This window comes from Hemibagrus wyckioides, linkage group LG26 (genome assembly GCF_019097595.1).
Source record: "Hemibagrus wyckioides isolate EC202008001 linkage group LG26, SWU_Hwy_1.0, whole genome shotgun sequence".
NCBI lineage: Eukaryota > Metazoa > Chordata > Actinopteri > Siluriformes > Bagridae > Hemibagrus > Hemibagrus wyckioides.
The window spans coordinates 6,150,274-6,166,438 of NC_080735.1; the positions used below are offsets into that span (position 1 = coordinate 6,150,274).

The window sequence follows — 16,165 nt, forward strand, 5'->3', positions numbered from 1 at the left end:
TCCACTCTTCTTGAATGGCGGCCCTCAGGTCATTGAGGTTCTGTGGTGCAGGGTTATGAGCCTCTACACTGCGACTCATCTGATCCCATAGGTGCCTGGTGGTGTGGTCAGGTACCCTTGCAGGTCATCTAGCAAGCAGACCACGCTGATGTAAACAGTTTCACCTCCCTTAAATGTGCCTGGAGTTGAGTGGCATTCATCATCCGGTTCTGCAGGGCAATGTTCACAATGAAGCGGTCATCAACGTGGGATGTGGCCAAAGGACGTCGTCTTGGTCTCATGATGTGAAAATGTGAACAGCATGATGAAGAGGACTGTTTAAATACCAATTCTAATTGAACCAGAAAAGTTATTGGTCAATTCATGGATCAAACACCAGTTGTGAATTTTGCCATTAAGCACCTTGTTAGAGAACAGCAAGTTATGCAGAAAGTACTGAAACACTGGACATGTGCATTCAAAAGTGTAGAGAAGGTCAAATTAAGTTCACCTGTAAAGGTTATAGTGCATTTTAGGTGCATCCTGAAATTTTACCCGAAACTTAACTTTTTGTGAGTAGTGTATATATATACACTACCAGTCAAAAGTTTGGACACCTGGACACATCTTCTAATTCCATGGTCTTTCCTGATGTTTATTTCTTTCTACATTGTAAAACAATGCTGAAGGCGGACGATATACACAATAATGTCGTTTGAACAGTTGATATTGAGATATGTCTGCTACTGATGCTCTGTAAAGCCTTCATAACGCCTCTAATCTGAGGTGCTGTTAATTGGTGATTTCTGAGGCTGGTAACTCTAAATGAACTTCTCCTCTGCAGCAGAGGTAAGTTTTGGTCTTGCTTTACTGGGATGGTCTTCATGTGAGCCAGTTTCATCATGGTGCTTCATGGGCTTTGCAAATGCACTTGACAATACTGTTCTTGCAAGAACTATTCCAGAACACCTGACCTTCGTGTCTTAAAATAACAACTGACTGTTTTTTGTTGTCATTACATATGGATTACTTAAGTCCATGTGTGTTATTTCATAGTTTTGAAATCTCCAGTAGCTATTGTTCTAGAATGTAGAAAATAAATCCCTAAACAAAAATTCATGGAATTAAAAGGTGTGTCCAAAATTTTGACTGCTAGTGTACAGTATATATATATATATATATATATATATATATATATATATATATATATATATATATATATATATATATAATATGCAAATAATTATTTGAATATGCAAATAATCCTATGACGCCATCTGGTGCCTTGTATTACATTTCTCCGTAAAGAGATATCAGGATTTGTGTACTGAAAATCTGAAATCTGGCAACCCGAGTCCCCCTTTCTCTGGGCTTTGGCGTTGTGAGGAGACGGAGACGGATGTCTGTCTAGAGCGAAGAACAAAAACACTCTTTAAAACTGAATTTGTTGTAAATGGGGGAAATATATATCCGTCGTTTTCAACAAACCTATTCCAGCTGTTTACATATCAACAACTAAAATTATTTAACGTTATTTATTTTTTTTGTGATTTTCTCATTAACGGCTGTGTAAAAGAAAAATGGAGTCAGCGGTTAGCCGTTACCAAGTGGTAAGTCCGCTAGCAAAACTTACTAACCAGATATTTTAAACAATATTAACAAATAATTTATAACTCCGAGTGCGATATTTGTACATGTTTATGTTTAATGGTGATCTCCAGGCTTTTACTCAAGCCAAGGCCGTGTTGTTGTTTCCAGCTTGAACAGCCACGAAAGTCAGTGGCTTCATCTCAAATGGATATCTAGTGCACATCGTAGGTGTGAAGGCTGTTATTGTGTACACTACTTAGAGCACTTATCAGTAATGTGGGATAAGAAAGGGCTATGAAATCTTGTTTATGTGTCTGTTTGTTTGTTTGTTTACACACGGGGTAAAACCCATTGTTATTTAAAGTCCTAGAGTTAGTGTTCATGTGTAGGGTGTACAGAGACAGTTGGGATTCGGCCAGAGTTCACTTCCGCGTTCCAGGCCTTCTCTGTAGAGTAGAATAATAATAATAATAATAATAATAATGCCCACAACAACAGCTAAAACCGTATTAAAAATCATAAATATATATAAATTTCTGGTCTCTATATAGTAAAGCAGAGTATTCTATAATGAAGTGTTTGTTTTGGTGAATGTTAGTGTTTCTCAGTTTTGTTGGTAAATGAATGAGTGTAGTGTAAAAGTTGTGTCCCTTGGTTTAAATGTCTGTATTGGTGAATAAATCTGCACATTATGTACAATCTTTAATCTATAGTAGGGCATAGGTGTGGGTAGATGTTTGTATGGATTATTGGGAATAAGATGCACACAGAGGTGTTAATGTTAATGGATTGATATTCGGAAGCTATTGCAAATAAATTCCGTCTTATTTATTATTTTTATTTTATATATTGTTTAAGTTATTAAGATCATATTGTGTGTGTTTTTTTATGTGGCACTCGTTTAGCCCACACTTTGGTTTACTGTCTGTGTGAAAGTTTGATTTGTTCTTCCCATGTGTCAGCTGTTCCTACTGGGTTAGGGGTTCGAGGTAATACACCATTATGTGTAATTTAGTAAGATTATAAAAAAAAATTTTTGAGGAAGAATCAGAAATCCTGTCAGTGGTGTGTCTTTGACTAATGAGGAAGTGACGTTTGTGAACAAGTTGCTCTGAGATTCTTATCAGTTTTCTGAGAAGCATTTCTGACTGACTGATCAACTGATAAACCATCAAGACTCTTCCCCTCAAATGAAAAAGTCTGACTAGGGAAATTCAGAAGTGTGTATCTCTCAGACATTACACTGTTTCACAGTGCTAAATGGATTTTTTTAAAATATTAAATAAATATTAAATTAAATGTAATTGTGAATTTAAAAAAAGAATAAAAGTGTAGAATATTAGCTATAGTTACAGATATATATAGCTACAGATATTGGGAAAATGGCGCATTAGCACTAGTCAAAAACAAAACACAAATCAGGATATTCCAGAAGAATACAACGTCTATAAACATTTTATTACTGCGTAATCAGCTGTATATTCGGCTGAGTGATTATTAGAGATGTATAGACTTCGGTATAAGTGTAGACACGTATCTCACAGAATTGAAGTCTTCTCATGTGCAACAGTTTGTCTGCATCCTTGATTCACTGCTTTGCGCATACAAATACCCAATTCCCAGCACCTTTCACTTATTTTTAAGCATACTGTTGTCAGCTTTTGCTGTTTGCCCTTTATTAAACATGCTGATTAACTGGCATAAAAGTGTTTTATTAGGATTTTTGAGTTGGAGATTATGCTTGGGATATTTTTTGCTTTGCTTTGCTTCATCCATTAACTTTGAAATATATCCAGATTGCTGCTGAGAGAACATACACCAGGCTTACACCACGTAGTTGGGCCCTTGAGTACGGGGACAGATGCCACACAGTGTGGATGCAGACCAGGGAATTATTTATGGGTTTGGATTCCTTCTGTTTGTAATGTTAACCCTGAGATTTAAAGAGCCACAGAATTACAGGGAGTCAGTCGCTGAAAGTTCCTTTCGGGAATCTGGTATTTAATATGTTTTGTGTTTAATACTGAGGTGGACTTGCAGTGGTTTTATTGGGAAGTCTCCGCAGTGATTCCTCTGTATTTAAAAGTTACACCATGATCAATGCTTCTGGTTAATAAAATCTACTACCATATCACGTACACATTATTCTGTACTGGACCATGTGTTATTTCATTGTAAAGTTTTGGCTATATACTCCTAAAAATCAGACTGGGTTGTGTTTTAAACGTTTTGTATTACCAAAACTCTCAGTACATGTGTACTTTACCTGCACATTTCTAAGTTTATTGACTTATGAGTGTGTGGATGTTTACAGAGGGAGTTGGGTGCTGTATCACTGTAGGGTACATTCACTACAGAAAAAGGAAAATATAAAATGGTGGCATATTGTCAAATGGTTTTTTTAAGAAAGTGAGCTGTAATGAGGGTGTAACAAGTGCTCATGGAGGGTTGAACAAATCTTAAGCATTAAAAGAAAAGCAGAGGTCCTTTAGTTCTAGTTATTATGATTAACTCCTAGTTAACTATTGTAGTAGTTCTGTCCCCATGGCAAACTTTGTACCCTCACAGCTTCAGGTCAGCACAGTATTTTATTAAAAAAAAATAGAAAATAGTACAGTGATGGATCCTTTAGACATCTTCAGATGATCTGTTTTCTTTAAGTAGCTGAGGGTGGTGAAAAAGCACCCAACCATGATAGTTTAACCCTGGTGGAATTTAAACTTCTGATTAATAACCAAAAGCTTTAACCACTCTGCTGTCACTGCTTGGTGTTTCACTCAAACAGCTATCATTGTTTTCAGTTGCACAATGAGGATGAGCCTTCTGAAACAAGCCTTGCCGAAGAGCCTTGCACCTCATCCCAGGCTGCTGCTGCTAGCAACCCGGTCACCATGGCATCAGGCAGTGAGATTCCGCCCCCGTCTTATGCCAGCTTGGCGTTAGGAGCTACATCCACTCCGGGTATGTTCTCAAAACTATCCATTATCACCAGTGTCTTTCATATCGCATTATAATACACCAAACAGATTTGAAGCCCAAAAAAACAAATTTTTCAGAATAAAGATTCTACATTATTATATTATATTTAATAGACATTTTATATAACTAATTAGGTCAAACAACCAGGGCAAATGACTATTGTGGCATTGAGTGTTGAAGCTGGGCAAAATGCAACCGCACAGGATTAAGTGCATGTCCCCACCTTAGCCGTCCAAAAGAGCGGTTCTGAACTGGTGCTGTTCGTTCCCCACCAATTTATTTTTTTCTGGTGTGGTGTTTGGCATTTTTTCCTCATATCATCTGAGAAAGTTTTCCTTGCCACCATCACCTCAGGCTTGCTTATTAGTGATAAATAGTAACTTAATCACTTTTTTTCTATGGTTCTGTACTTCTTTTGAGACATTGTTCACTGTTAAAAGCACGATACAAATAAATTGAATTGAAAATTGGCTGCTGCTTCAGATCAGACCCCCTAACCCCCATCATCCTAGCTCATGGGCTAGGCACATGCTGGCATTAGTCTTTGAACAGGTAACACCATTAGATCACACATTTGGCCCAGATGCTCTCTAAGATTGTAAAGGACACACACACACACACTTTTTTTTTTTTTTTTTTAAATGAGTAACTTGGCAGTGGTTAGGGCTGTGCTCAGGTAGACACACTCTCCCCTCTACTACCTGCTCCCACCTGTGCTTTATCTGATTATCGTCCTTTCTTTTTAATGTATCCTCCTGAGCTGCCCATTGATGCACATCAGTGTAGTTGTTTGTGTGAGACTTTGTCATGTGCACTGCTTTCTTCCTCCTGGGCTAGATAGATAGTAAAGGTGGCTCTGTCCTCTGGGGGTGCCTTTGCAGAGCTTACTAGCCTTACTAAGAGCCTGTTTATTATGTTTTGGGTTTTTTTCAGGGCGATACAAATTTTCAGTAACGACACTGATAACTAGTATATTTTAGGTCAGTTTTCATTTACCATATATTTGCTGTTTGTAGTTTGAAAATGTACACACTCATATTCACATCTGAAGTGAACATAATGTTTAGTATTAGAGCATAAAAATATGCAGAATAAATTTCTTTGAATACAGATTGTGTGAAAAGTATACTTGCATCTCATTTGTTATCTCATGCTGTGTGTATGAGTGAGTGAAATTATACGACCAAGTGCACTGTGCTTTTTGCCAACGGCATTCTTCAACCATGACATGTTCTTACTTCCTCTCACTGCGAATGTGAACTCATTTACTGATTTATTCCTGTGTTTCTTGCAAACACACAAGTTTGGTTGGATTTATGAGTTGCTTGGGAGCTCAACACTATTCCAGATAACCCTCCAGTGTCACCCAAATGAGTATGAGGTTCCCTTTTGTGTCAGGTTCCTCTCATAGTTTCTTCCTCACATCATCTCAGGAAGTTTTTCCTTGCCACAGTTGCCTCAAGGCTAATTTCCAGAATGTGTTGGAGCAGGACAACTATAGTACATCTTTAAATTATTGTTATTTCTTTAAACTCATTCTTTAACACTGTCTTGGCAAGCATAGGAGCCGGGCAGACCAGACACAGCCATGCAGAGGCACAGGAGTCAGTGTAAAAAAAAAAGGGCTCAGAGGGCTTGTTGCTGTGATCTTAATAAAATGGGGATAACATTGCCAGCATAAGGAGTGTGCCAAGATCTACCTACCCTTTCTCTGTGTATATGTCTTTTTTGCTTTCACTGATGTTTGGAGGAGTTAAATCAGCTAGGATAAGCATCCTTGTCCTGCCAACCCTGTGTTTTTATTGGCTTCCATGCCCCTGCCATGTGTGCCATGATTCTTGTAATGGGGTAGGATAGCCCATTGTCACACTACAGGATTATTATATTATCATAACTTTGATCCAAAAAGTCCAAATAAGCTAAAATAAGTTTGTTTGCTATGAACAGTATGAACTGTAGTGCTGAAAGTACAGTTTTGTACCTTTGTACTTCAGATCAAATACTAATCTTACCTTTCTGTGCATAGATTCTACTATGCATGGCTACTGAATGATGATAAATCCCTCTTAAACTGTAAATAAGTCATCATAGAAAATCAATGTTTTGTCCTGACATAAGTGAGCTACACTCACTATCAGCTCAATCCCATTTCAAAATGATCCATTTTCATAGCTGTCACTCATGTGCTCTGGAAAAAAGTGTCTTAATGCAGAGAGGGCACCATTAAAAAACCCAGAATATATCATTACTTGGATTAGTTTCATCACAATTAGCAATATAAAGTGTTAGCTTCGATTTTCAGTGTTGTCCTGTTGGATCTTTTAGGATAAAACCTCTGTCCTTACTTCAACTAAAAACTGAGAAAGGTTTTTGACTGAAGGTTACTAACTGATCTTAACTGTGTACTTGTCTGATGTTAGTTTGTCTCAAGTCATCCATTTACTTTCACAGGAAGTGAGGTTGCCCTTTGAGTCTTTGTGCACAAGGGCATTGTCATACTAGAAGACATTTTGGCTATGCCCTTTGGTTTCAGTAAAGGATAATCATAATGCTGCAGCATATATAAAGGCATTCTAGAGCATTGTATTTTATTCATTATTTTATTTATTTATTTATTTTATTCTTTTTGGCAGCAGTTTGAGGAAGGCACACACGTGTGGGGGGTGTCCAAATAGTTTTGGCCATATAATATATAATCATCATTTATTATAAAATAATATACATAATTTTTTTTATTTGATCTTGATTGTTGCTGATTTTTGAGATTTTGGATCATTATGATCTCATAACCACCATCATGTGTCTCGAGTGTACTGATTGAGTGGGGAGTTTTTTAACATCATTTATTCAGTAAAATATGAAAGATTATATACATTTCACTATGAAACATTACTTACTAACATGACCTACTTAAGACACTGAATCTGTGTGTGTGTGTATTTGTGTGTGTTCAGAACATGTGTTTCAAGGGGATTTTCCCGTTCCACCCCCCTACAGTGTGGCCACATCGCTCCCCACCTATGATGAAGTGGAGAAAGCCAAAGCAGCTGAATTGGCAGCCTCAACTGGGGACAGCATACCACGAGTAAGACACACCCACTGTAACACACACACGCATTAACATGCTCAATACTGTCTCCCATTTTGCTGATTTTTTTTTTTGCCAATCTCTATTAGGATGAGGATTTTCCTCCTCGAGATGATTTCAGTGATGTTGATCAGCTGCGTGTCGGAAACGATGGCATCTTTATGCTGGCCTTCTTCAGTGAGTTTGCCAGTTGTGGGTGTGTGTGTGTGTGTGTGTGTGTTTTATCTTTGCTCACATTTTGCTTGGATATGTGGGTGTGTGCTTTATATTTGCTCACTGTGTGTGTGTGTGTCTTTGCAGTGGCTTTCTTGTTTAACTGGATTGGATTCTGCTTGTCCTTCTGTCTCACTAACACCATTGCCGGCCGTTATGGAGCAATTTGTGGATTCGGCCTGTCGCTTATCAAGTGGATCCTCATCGTCCGGGTAAAACATGCACACAAACAAACATACACAATGTGTCAAATGCAAATTGGCAATGATTTTCAGATTTTCAAAATATTTTAGTATATATTTTATATATGGGAGTGAGTTGTGAGAGAGCTGTGTTTTATTCTGCTCTAAAGTGAGCGGTGCTGTGTTTATACCTGTTATACCTGTAATAAACTTTTATTCATCCATACCTAAAGACGCCTATTCTCAGGAAGTCTTGTTAAGCCCTGTTTGTATTGAGCACCCATAATGCACTGCCCTTTGTGGTGTTTTTTTTAGCAAGTTTTGAGTGTTGATGTTTTTTTCCCCAGTTTTCTGATTATTTCACCGGGTATGTTAATGGACAGTACTGGCTCTGGTGGATATTTCTGGTTCTGGGTAATTTATTGTTTATTATTTTTGTTTGTTATTTTTCTTATTTCATCCTATTTGTCTGATAGAGTAAACATGAGAAATCTTATCAGCCATAAAAACATGAATAAATAATTAAACTATACTTAACTAAAATATAAATGTAATTTCAAGGTGACTCTTATGCAGTGACCTAACTGTGTGTTGGTGGATGTGTGTCTCCGTGGGTGTGTGCATGCTTGTGCAGGTCTGCTGCTGTTCTTTAAAGGTTTTGTGAACTATTTGAAGGTGAGGAACATGTCCGAGGCCATCGCCAGCACACAGAGAGCTCGCTTCTTTTTCCTCTATTAAAGGTACGCACTCACATACATGTTATTTATTGCAGCATGGTATGTCTAAGGCAGCACATACAGTCATGTGAAAAATTAGGACACCCCCATTAAATATTCAGTTCTTTATTAAGAAATGTTTACACATTGATGTCTAATCTTGTTTTTATTTTTCTCCGGAAAATAAAGTGATGTAATTGCAGGTAAACAACAAAAATGAACCTCGTTTTACTTATTAAAAAAAGATATCAACAAAAGGAAAAAGTTAGGACACCCTACCCCATAATAGCTAGTGTTACCCCCATTGGCTGAATTAACTTCAGTGAGACGTTTCTGACATGGACTGGAAGAAAGTTTCCCCCACTCCTCAATGCAGAATTCTTTCAGCTGTGTGAGGTTTGGTGGGTTTCTTGCACGCACAGTCCATTTCAAATCACCCCACAGGATCTCAGTATGATTTAGATCTGGTCTTTGACTTGGCCATTCCAGAATTCTCCTTTTTTTTACTTTTCATCCAGTCCTTGGTGGATTTACTGCTATGGTTTGGGTCATGTTGCAAAGTTCAGTTCCACTTTAGCCTCACTTTTGCCTCACTTTTTTTGACAGATGGTCTTACATGTTCCTCAAGCACCTTCTGATACACTGTAGAATTCATAATGGGCTCTATGATGGTGATCTGGCCAGGTCCTGCTGCAGCAAAGCATCCCCAAACCATAACACTTCCACCTCCATGTTTCACAGCTGGTAGGAGGTTCATTTGCTGAAATGCTGTATTTGGTTTACTCCAAACATGCTCTGTTATAGTGTCCAAATAATTTTAATTTTAGACTCATCTGTCCAAAGCACATTATTCCAGAAGTCCTGGTCTTTGTCTACGTTCTCTCTGGTAAACTTCATTCTTGCCCTCATGTTTTTCTTAGAGAGCAAAGATTTCCTTCTTGCACACCTCCCATAGTAAAGTTTTTTATGGTTTTTAGGGTTTTTGTTGACTACTTTTAGCATCTTGCGGTCTGCTCTTCGGGTGAACTTGCTTGGACAGCCAGACCTGGGCATGTTGGAAGTTGTTTTGAATGTCCTCCAGTTTTAGACTATTTTCCAGATAATGGAATGGCTGATTTCAAATTCTTTTGAGATCTTTTTAAATCCCTTTACCCGAATCATAAGCTGCTTTAATCTTCTTTCTGAAGGCCTCAGAGAGCACTTTTAAACTCACCATGATGTTCACGATGTTCTTGCTGAAGGCCTCAGAGAGGCCTCTTTCAATCTCACCATGATGTTCAATCCCCTTTTTATTTGATCACACCCTTCAACAGTCAGGAGCACACCAAACTAAATATCTGAGGTTTAAATAGGGCAAGGCTCCTTCAAAAAGCTGAGTAACGTTGTTCTAATCATGTGTACCTGATGTGATACGCTTGTGTGTGATTTTAGCCATTTTATTAGGAATAAATGTCGGGATGTCCTAATTTATTCCTCACCAGAAATAGTTTTTTTATAGTACATTTTACTGAAATTTTTAAAAAAGTCTTTTCTTCATTTTAAATTGTTTGGTTATATTATTTGAATCTTTTAGTATTGTTAATATTGATATTAAATATCCATATGTCCAGATATGTTAAACACACAGGGTGTCCTATTTTTTCACATCACTGTATAATATAAGGAATTAGTCTTTACCACTAACCCTCTGATAATATTAATCATATAGTAGTACAGTGAATAAGGCAAAAGTATATATTTGTGTTTACAGTCATCTTTAATAGCCAATCATCAATTTAAAAAAAGACAGTAAACTATTCAACTTTAGTCTTATTTAAAGTAAAAACTGTTTCATTTTTCCACTTTGCTGAGCAGCTATGCACAGACTACAGTTTTATGCCACACTGTTAACAACAAAAACATTAAGGACATTATAAATAGTTAAAAAGGTGACTGGGATAGACTTGACCTCACTTTCCCTCCAAAACCACCAGTTCTTTTGTGTTTCCTATACATTGAAGAAATTTGGGTTTGTAATCTCATAAGATTACACCAGCTTTTATTTCCTGACATTTGCCAGTAGATGTGTTAAAGAACTTTTTGATTGAAGTCATCCATTTTCCAAGTGTTCAAAAATATTGGAACATGTAAATGAGAGGTGTTTCCTGTTGCTCAAGCTGCTTCAGGAACAGGATCATTAATCCTCATTGATGAACTCCTGATGGTAAGAGCATAATGAATTTAGAAGTGTACAAATTTTTTTACAAAGTTTTATGTTTACCAATTTACAGAGAAATTGATCCAATCATTTGGAAGGAACTCCATCATGCAGCAGAACAATGACTGCACTTTAAACACAACAAAGGACTTTTTTTGGGGGAGGGGGCAGTTACCAGACCTTTACCCATTTGAGCATGCATTGTACCTCTTGAAGTGGATACTATGTGTTATTTACTTTCATTTATTCTCAGCCTATATGTTCCAGTACTCTAAAAATTTGGGCCATTACAGGTTGGAAGTTGTTTAACAGATCTAGGTGTAAATATCAGGAAATAAAAGCTGAAATTCTGATTTATGAGCTCATCTTTTTTTGTGCTCTCAAACCTAAAGGTCTTCATTGTGTAACTCAAACAATATCTATAGTCAACTGCACTAAACTGCAAAAAGTTTCAAATGTTTTACTTTAATGGTAACAATTATAATCCCAAGTCTCAAAGAATTGGTCACAAATTCTGAAGTTATTTTTGCTGCCTTTTGTGTTGTGGCTGTGAATACCATTGTGATCAGCTCTGTATGAAAGAAAGCTTTCAGAGCTGCAGGTTTGCTCATCACTGACCCCTCACACTCTGCTAATTTAGAGTCAGATCAAAGGCATATGCTATGTCAAAGAGGCCGGAGAACATGGGGAAAGAAACGTCCCAGATGCTGCTGGACACATCACATCCTCAACATATCTTAAGCTATAGGGAATTTTGCTGCACGCTGTGAACTCTCCATTAGCATGTACATATTTGGTACTTTAAATAGTTTAGTATGATACAAATGTCCTACATTCTTTTGCACATTTATTGCACATCATTATTTACTTTCATTGTTAACAGTGTAGCCTAAAAATACAAATGCAAATTGTACAGCTAGCCTGTGCATGGATGTTCACTGAAGTGAGGTTTGATTTGTTCTTTACTGTACAAATAAAACAGCATAAAAAAGTGACAACCTAAGGTTATTGGTTTAACTATGATAACAGACAACTGATTGACTTCACACATTTCTCTTTCTCTTTTTCTCTTTCTCTCTCTCCATTGTTTCTGTTCCTTTCTCTGCCTGTCCCTTTCCATGTTTTTCAGGATCACGTTCCCAAACACACCTCCTGCTGATTTGTAACTTACTGAACCCAAATAAGAGCAGGAAGTGGATGCAGTGGGAAATGACATGGAGAAAAAGAGTGAGAGAATGGACAATAAGGAGCTCTTCAAAAAAATCTGGCCCTTATTAAAGCCACTCAAGCTTCATCAAATCGTCATTTCATCTCTGTATCTCTGATACAGATGTCTTTTGCCAAAATTCCATATAGTTTAATATTGAAGTTTGCTGTTTGGGAAAATATTTACTGTTGAATGACGATCTACAAACCGCATGCAGTCAATAAAAAACGAACAAAAGCCCTCGTAAATATGCAGCCAAGATGTCCTATGCAAGTTTGTTCATTTAAATGGAAACAGTGATTTGTCGATCATTAACGCATTTGGAATTAAGGACCTTGGCAACTTTTATTGCAGTATTAACATGTGCTTGATTAATTTAATTGTTTAAATAATGATAAGGTCAAACTTCATTCTGATGTACAATATTTTTGCACATTTTTGAGAAGGTTCTGATGTTGTTTGCTTAATTGTATTGAGGAGCTTGTGGGAATTTTATTTAACTGTGTTGTGATTAGTTACATGCAACATCCAATAAAATGGAGAGGATTTGAGGGGATTTAAAAAATCCTCAGTTCCACCTCCTGTCCATTTCATTGGTTCATTTGTAACCCTGTCTACTTTAAGGAGGTTTGCATTTAGCTAATTAATACTCCCATGTTTAACTATAGATTAGCATTGTTAAAATGTTAAGACTGGAAGTGCAATTCTCAAATATTGCTTTTTGCACTTTTTTGTTATTAGATTTTTTTTTTATTGATGAAATAATAATGTGTAAATTTCCTCAAACTGTGAACAGGGATTAGATTAGAAATAATGTGGGAAATGTAAACCGCCTTAAATGCGGTGACTGTTCGATCAGCAATAGTGGATGATAAATAACATAGCTCAGTGCATGGTTATAACACACAGCTGTGCCATTTTAAACAAAATAATGAAATAAAACTTGACAAAATGCTTACAGACTGTCTACATTTACTTCATCCCCTTTAAATCCTACCGTGTGTGTGAGTGTGTTATTTTGCAGTATGCCAATAACATTCCACCCAAACCCAACAACCATCTCTGTGCATTAACTGGATTTAAAGCATTGCATTTTGAGTCATTTAATGTGTCTGGAGGTGCCAGTGGAGTCCTTGGCATATTTATGAATAGATTTAAGATATGGCCAACTTTTATTTAAGTTTGTTCTCTATGTATGTAAAGATTAATTTAATGTAATATAATGTGCTAATGTGAATACAGCACTGACTAATATTTTCTTTAAAGTGTGGCCATAATTTTAGCTGAATTATTAGAACAAAGTGTTTATGTTCTGTTTGCAATTTGTCCTGGTTTCAGTCACCTCTGCCATGCAGTTCATTAGATTCTTAAACAAAGAGTAAAGGCTTTCATCAAGTATTCAACTGATGTTCCTGTTTTTTTAATTCATTTTACCTCCACTGGTAACTTTTCTTTAAAGCCACTTGGTTGAACACATACCATCAAAACAGTGGCAGCAGTGAGCAATACCATAAATGGCACACTGGGCAGTGCCCCATGTCCCAGAATATATATACACTCACCAATCACACAATAAACCGCACCCCACTCATTATAGTCCTAGACCTGCTTTGTACCATTTTAGTCTTAAAAACATAACCCAAGTGTGTGACAATCTACACTAAATCAACTCTTGGTACCAGTAAGCAACATCTAAAGATATGCTAGGCCAATAACACCAAACCAGCTCTGTTGTGCGTTCTATACCTTGATGTCCGTTATGCATCTGCCGTAACAATTCACCTTCAAATCATCAGGCAACACCACCTGATGAAGATCCTCCTTACCATTAGGGCAATCTGATGATAGAGCACTACATCCTGCTCTACCAGCCAGTCCCACTGCCTCAAACAGTGTAAAACTATTGCATTCTGCTTTTGTCAAACTTTCCTAGACTTCTACTGAGGTTTCAACCTTCATTATCCCTTTTGTTGTGTTTAACTATCTTACTGCAGTTCTTACTGAAGTTCTTCTCAATTAGATTGGATGCATTTATCTGAATTCACTCTGTTGCTGAGAGTAGAGTTTTAGTTAGGGTCCATAAAGATTGGTAAGACCATTCAATAAGGAGCCATGAAAGCCCAAGCCATGGTACATTTACATCATTTGGCAGACACCCTTGTCCAGAGTAACTTACATTTAGAACTGTGCAGTTGAGGACTAAGGGCCTTGCAAAAGGGCATAGGAGTGGAAGCTTTGAGGTCCTGGGATTCAAACTCACTATGATCAGAATTCTAACACATTGACCACTAAACTACCACTGTCATGGACTGCTGGACAGTTCCCTGCCAGAACACCAGAGGGTAGTCTGACAGGGTTTCTTTATTTAATGTGCTTCTGTTTACGTTGTATTTGCACATGTGCTTGCCCCGCCCGCAGTCACATGCTCCAGTATCATTTGAAAAATAGGTTAGTTCAGAAAAAAAAAAATCTTCCCAAAGGAGTCATCACAGACCATTGTGCTCAGTTAATGCCAGTGAATAAGAAAACATGGGGTCATATATTTGGTCACGTGGCAAAGTTTACAAACGCGGTGCAGTCCTGACACAATATACTAAATGTAATCTGGTTCTTTTTTCTTCTGTATTTATGGTAATACACCACTTTGAATCTGCTTCAGCTGGTTGAATCACAACTCGCATCAAAAACCACTGTGACCATTTTGAAACATCAAAAAGGACCACATAATTCAGAGTCAGATGATGTCTTGCATTGACAAAAAATGAATAGATACTGTTTATAGCCAAAAGTATGCGGACACCTGAATATCATATGCATATCACATCACCCAGATGCCCTTACTAAATATCCCATTCCAAGGTTTGTCACATCCTTGCTGCTACAAAAGCCAACTTTTTCTGTTAAGGCTTTCAGTAGAATTTGGAAAGATGTAGGGACAATTTTGTGCACCCACCTTTGTGGCAACAGTTTGGGGAAGGCCCATGTATGGATGTGATGGACAATTTTCCACTAATTTTTGGCCATACTCTTATATGGATACACATGCACACATCCATATCCAAAGAAAGAAGCAATTTTTCTTGGAATATTTTGAAGCTATCTGCAATGTATATGGCTGTGTTCTGGGGGGAAAAATTGCATGCCATCTTTTCACAGGGGCCATGCTAATCTTCTCTCTATCAATCCAATTTTAGTAGATGTGCTGCCATAGCAAACATATCCCATTGGGGGCACAGCATACCCATATATGAGCCTTGAATGAAGGAGGCTCCAGAAGGAGAGAAGGTGTCAACTCTGCATTTGGCCAAGCCTATGATGAGAGAAAGTTAGTCAACACCATTACCACCCCCATGCTCTTCTCTAACAAGGCCCCTGTTACTTACTGAGGCTGCAAAGCCTTAGCCACAAAGTCCACCTTGCACCAGTCTGCACAAGTCAGGTCGTCGTCTATACTGGTCAGACAGCACAGTGACACTAACAGTATGTGACACTGTCTTTTACTTATCATCAGAATGCAAAAGCCAAAATATGCTGTTTTTGTTCTACTAAACATTTACTTCTTTTCTTGTGCACATTTACTGCTGTCTTACACAGCTGCTATTGAACCTTTACACCATTAACTCTCTGGTACTGTACATTCTCCCCAAGAACATTTCACATTTATTACACAGCAACATCAACCATTTAATCCAACTCAGCTTTGCCCCCTGTGCCTCCAAAGTATTTAAGAGAGAATTTCTCTTTAAACAGCAAAGTCAAAAAAGAGCATGCTGCTCTGGCTATTTATCTAACTGGTCAATTACAAATTACAAATGCTACAAATCTAGCATTTGGTACTAGTGTTAGTCAGGTCCTCGTGTTGACCTCTCTGCTGGTCAGACAGAACAGTGATATGACCAGTGCTAGCACCAATCTTTTACCTAACAGAAGCCAGAGCATCCTGGTTCAGTTGACCTGCCTTTGATATCCTTTGGTTATTGCTGTGAACTACATACAAGTAACTGGCTTAGTGGC

At 37.6% G+C, this 16,165-nt stretch overlaps 1 protein-coding gene and 1 pseudogene across 2 annotated transcripts; one reads left to right on the top strand and one right to left on the bottom strand.

Annotated features, from left to right (window-relative positions):
* Window positions 1-1,329: 1,329 nt before the first annotated feature.
* On the top strand, window positions 1,330-13,111 carry ndfip2 (Nedd4 family interacting protein 2). Of its 2 annotated transcripts, none has more exons than XR_009203705.1 (8): window positions 1,330-1,589; window positions 4,371-4,530; window positions 7,546-7,633; window positions 7,726-7,813; window positions 7,937-8,061; window positions 8,379-8,445; window positions 8,666-8,771; window positions 12,074-13,111. XR_009203705.1 is itself a non-coding variant. In XM_058380910.1 (8 exons), the coding sequence occupies exons 1-7, from the start codon at window positions 1,560-1,562 to the stop codon at window positions 8,767-8,769; spliced, it is 705 nt and encodes a 234-aa protein (XP_058236893.1). In that variant the 5' UTR covers window positions 1,331-1,559; the 3' UTR covers window positions 8,770-8,771; window positions 12,074-13,111. The 2 variants fall into 2 exon arrangements, 1 of the variants encoding a protein (XP_058236893.1); XM_058380910.1 differs by having other exon boundaries at window positions 1,331-1,589; window positions 7,503-7,633.
* A 2,170-nt stretch (window positions 13,112-15,281) lies between these two features.
* LOC131347277 (U6 spliceosomal RNA) lies at window positions 15,282-15,365 on the bottom strand (annotated as a pseudogene).
* Window positions 15,366-16,165: the final 800 nt, after the last annotated feature.

Bases quoted from the DNA above. Each gene is read 5' to 3' on its own strand.
- ndfip2 (XM_058380910.1), top strand. From the start codon at position 1,560: ATGGAGTCAGCGGTTAGCCGTTACCAAGTG. The intron at 7,634-7,725 runs GTAAGACACACC...AATCTCTATTAG, and splicing joins CTGGGGACAGCATACCACGA to GATGAGGATTTTCCTCCTCG. The intron at 8,062-8,378 runs GTAAAACATGCA...TTTTTTCCCCAG, and splicing joins AGTGGATCCTCATCGTCCGG to TTTTCTGATTATTTCACCGG.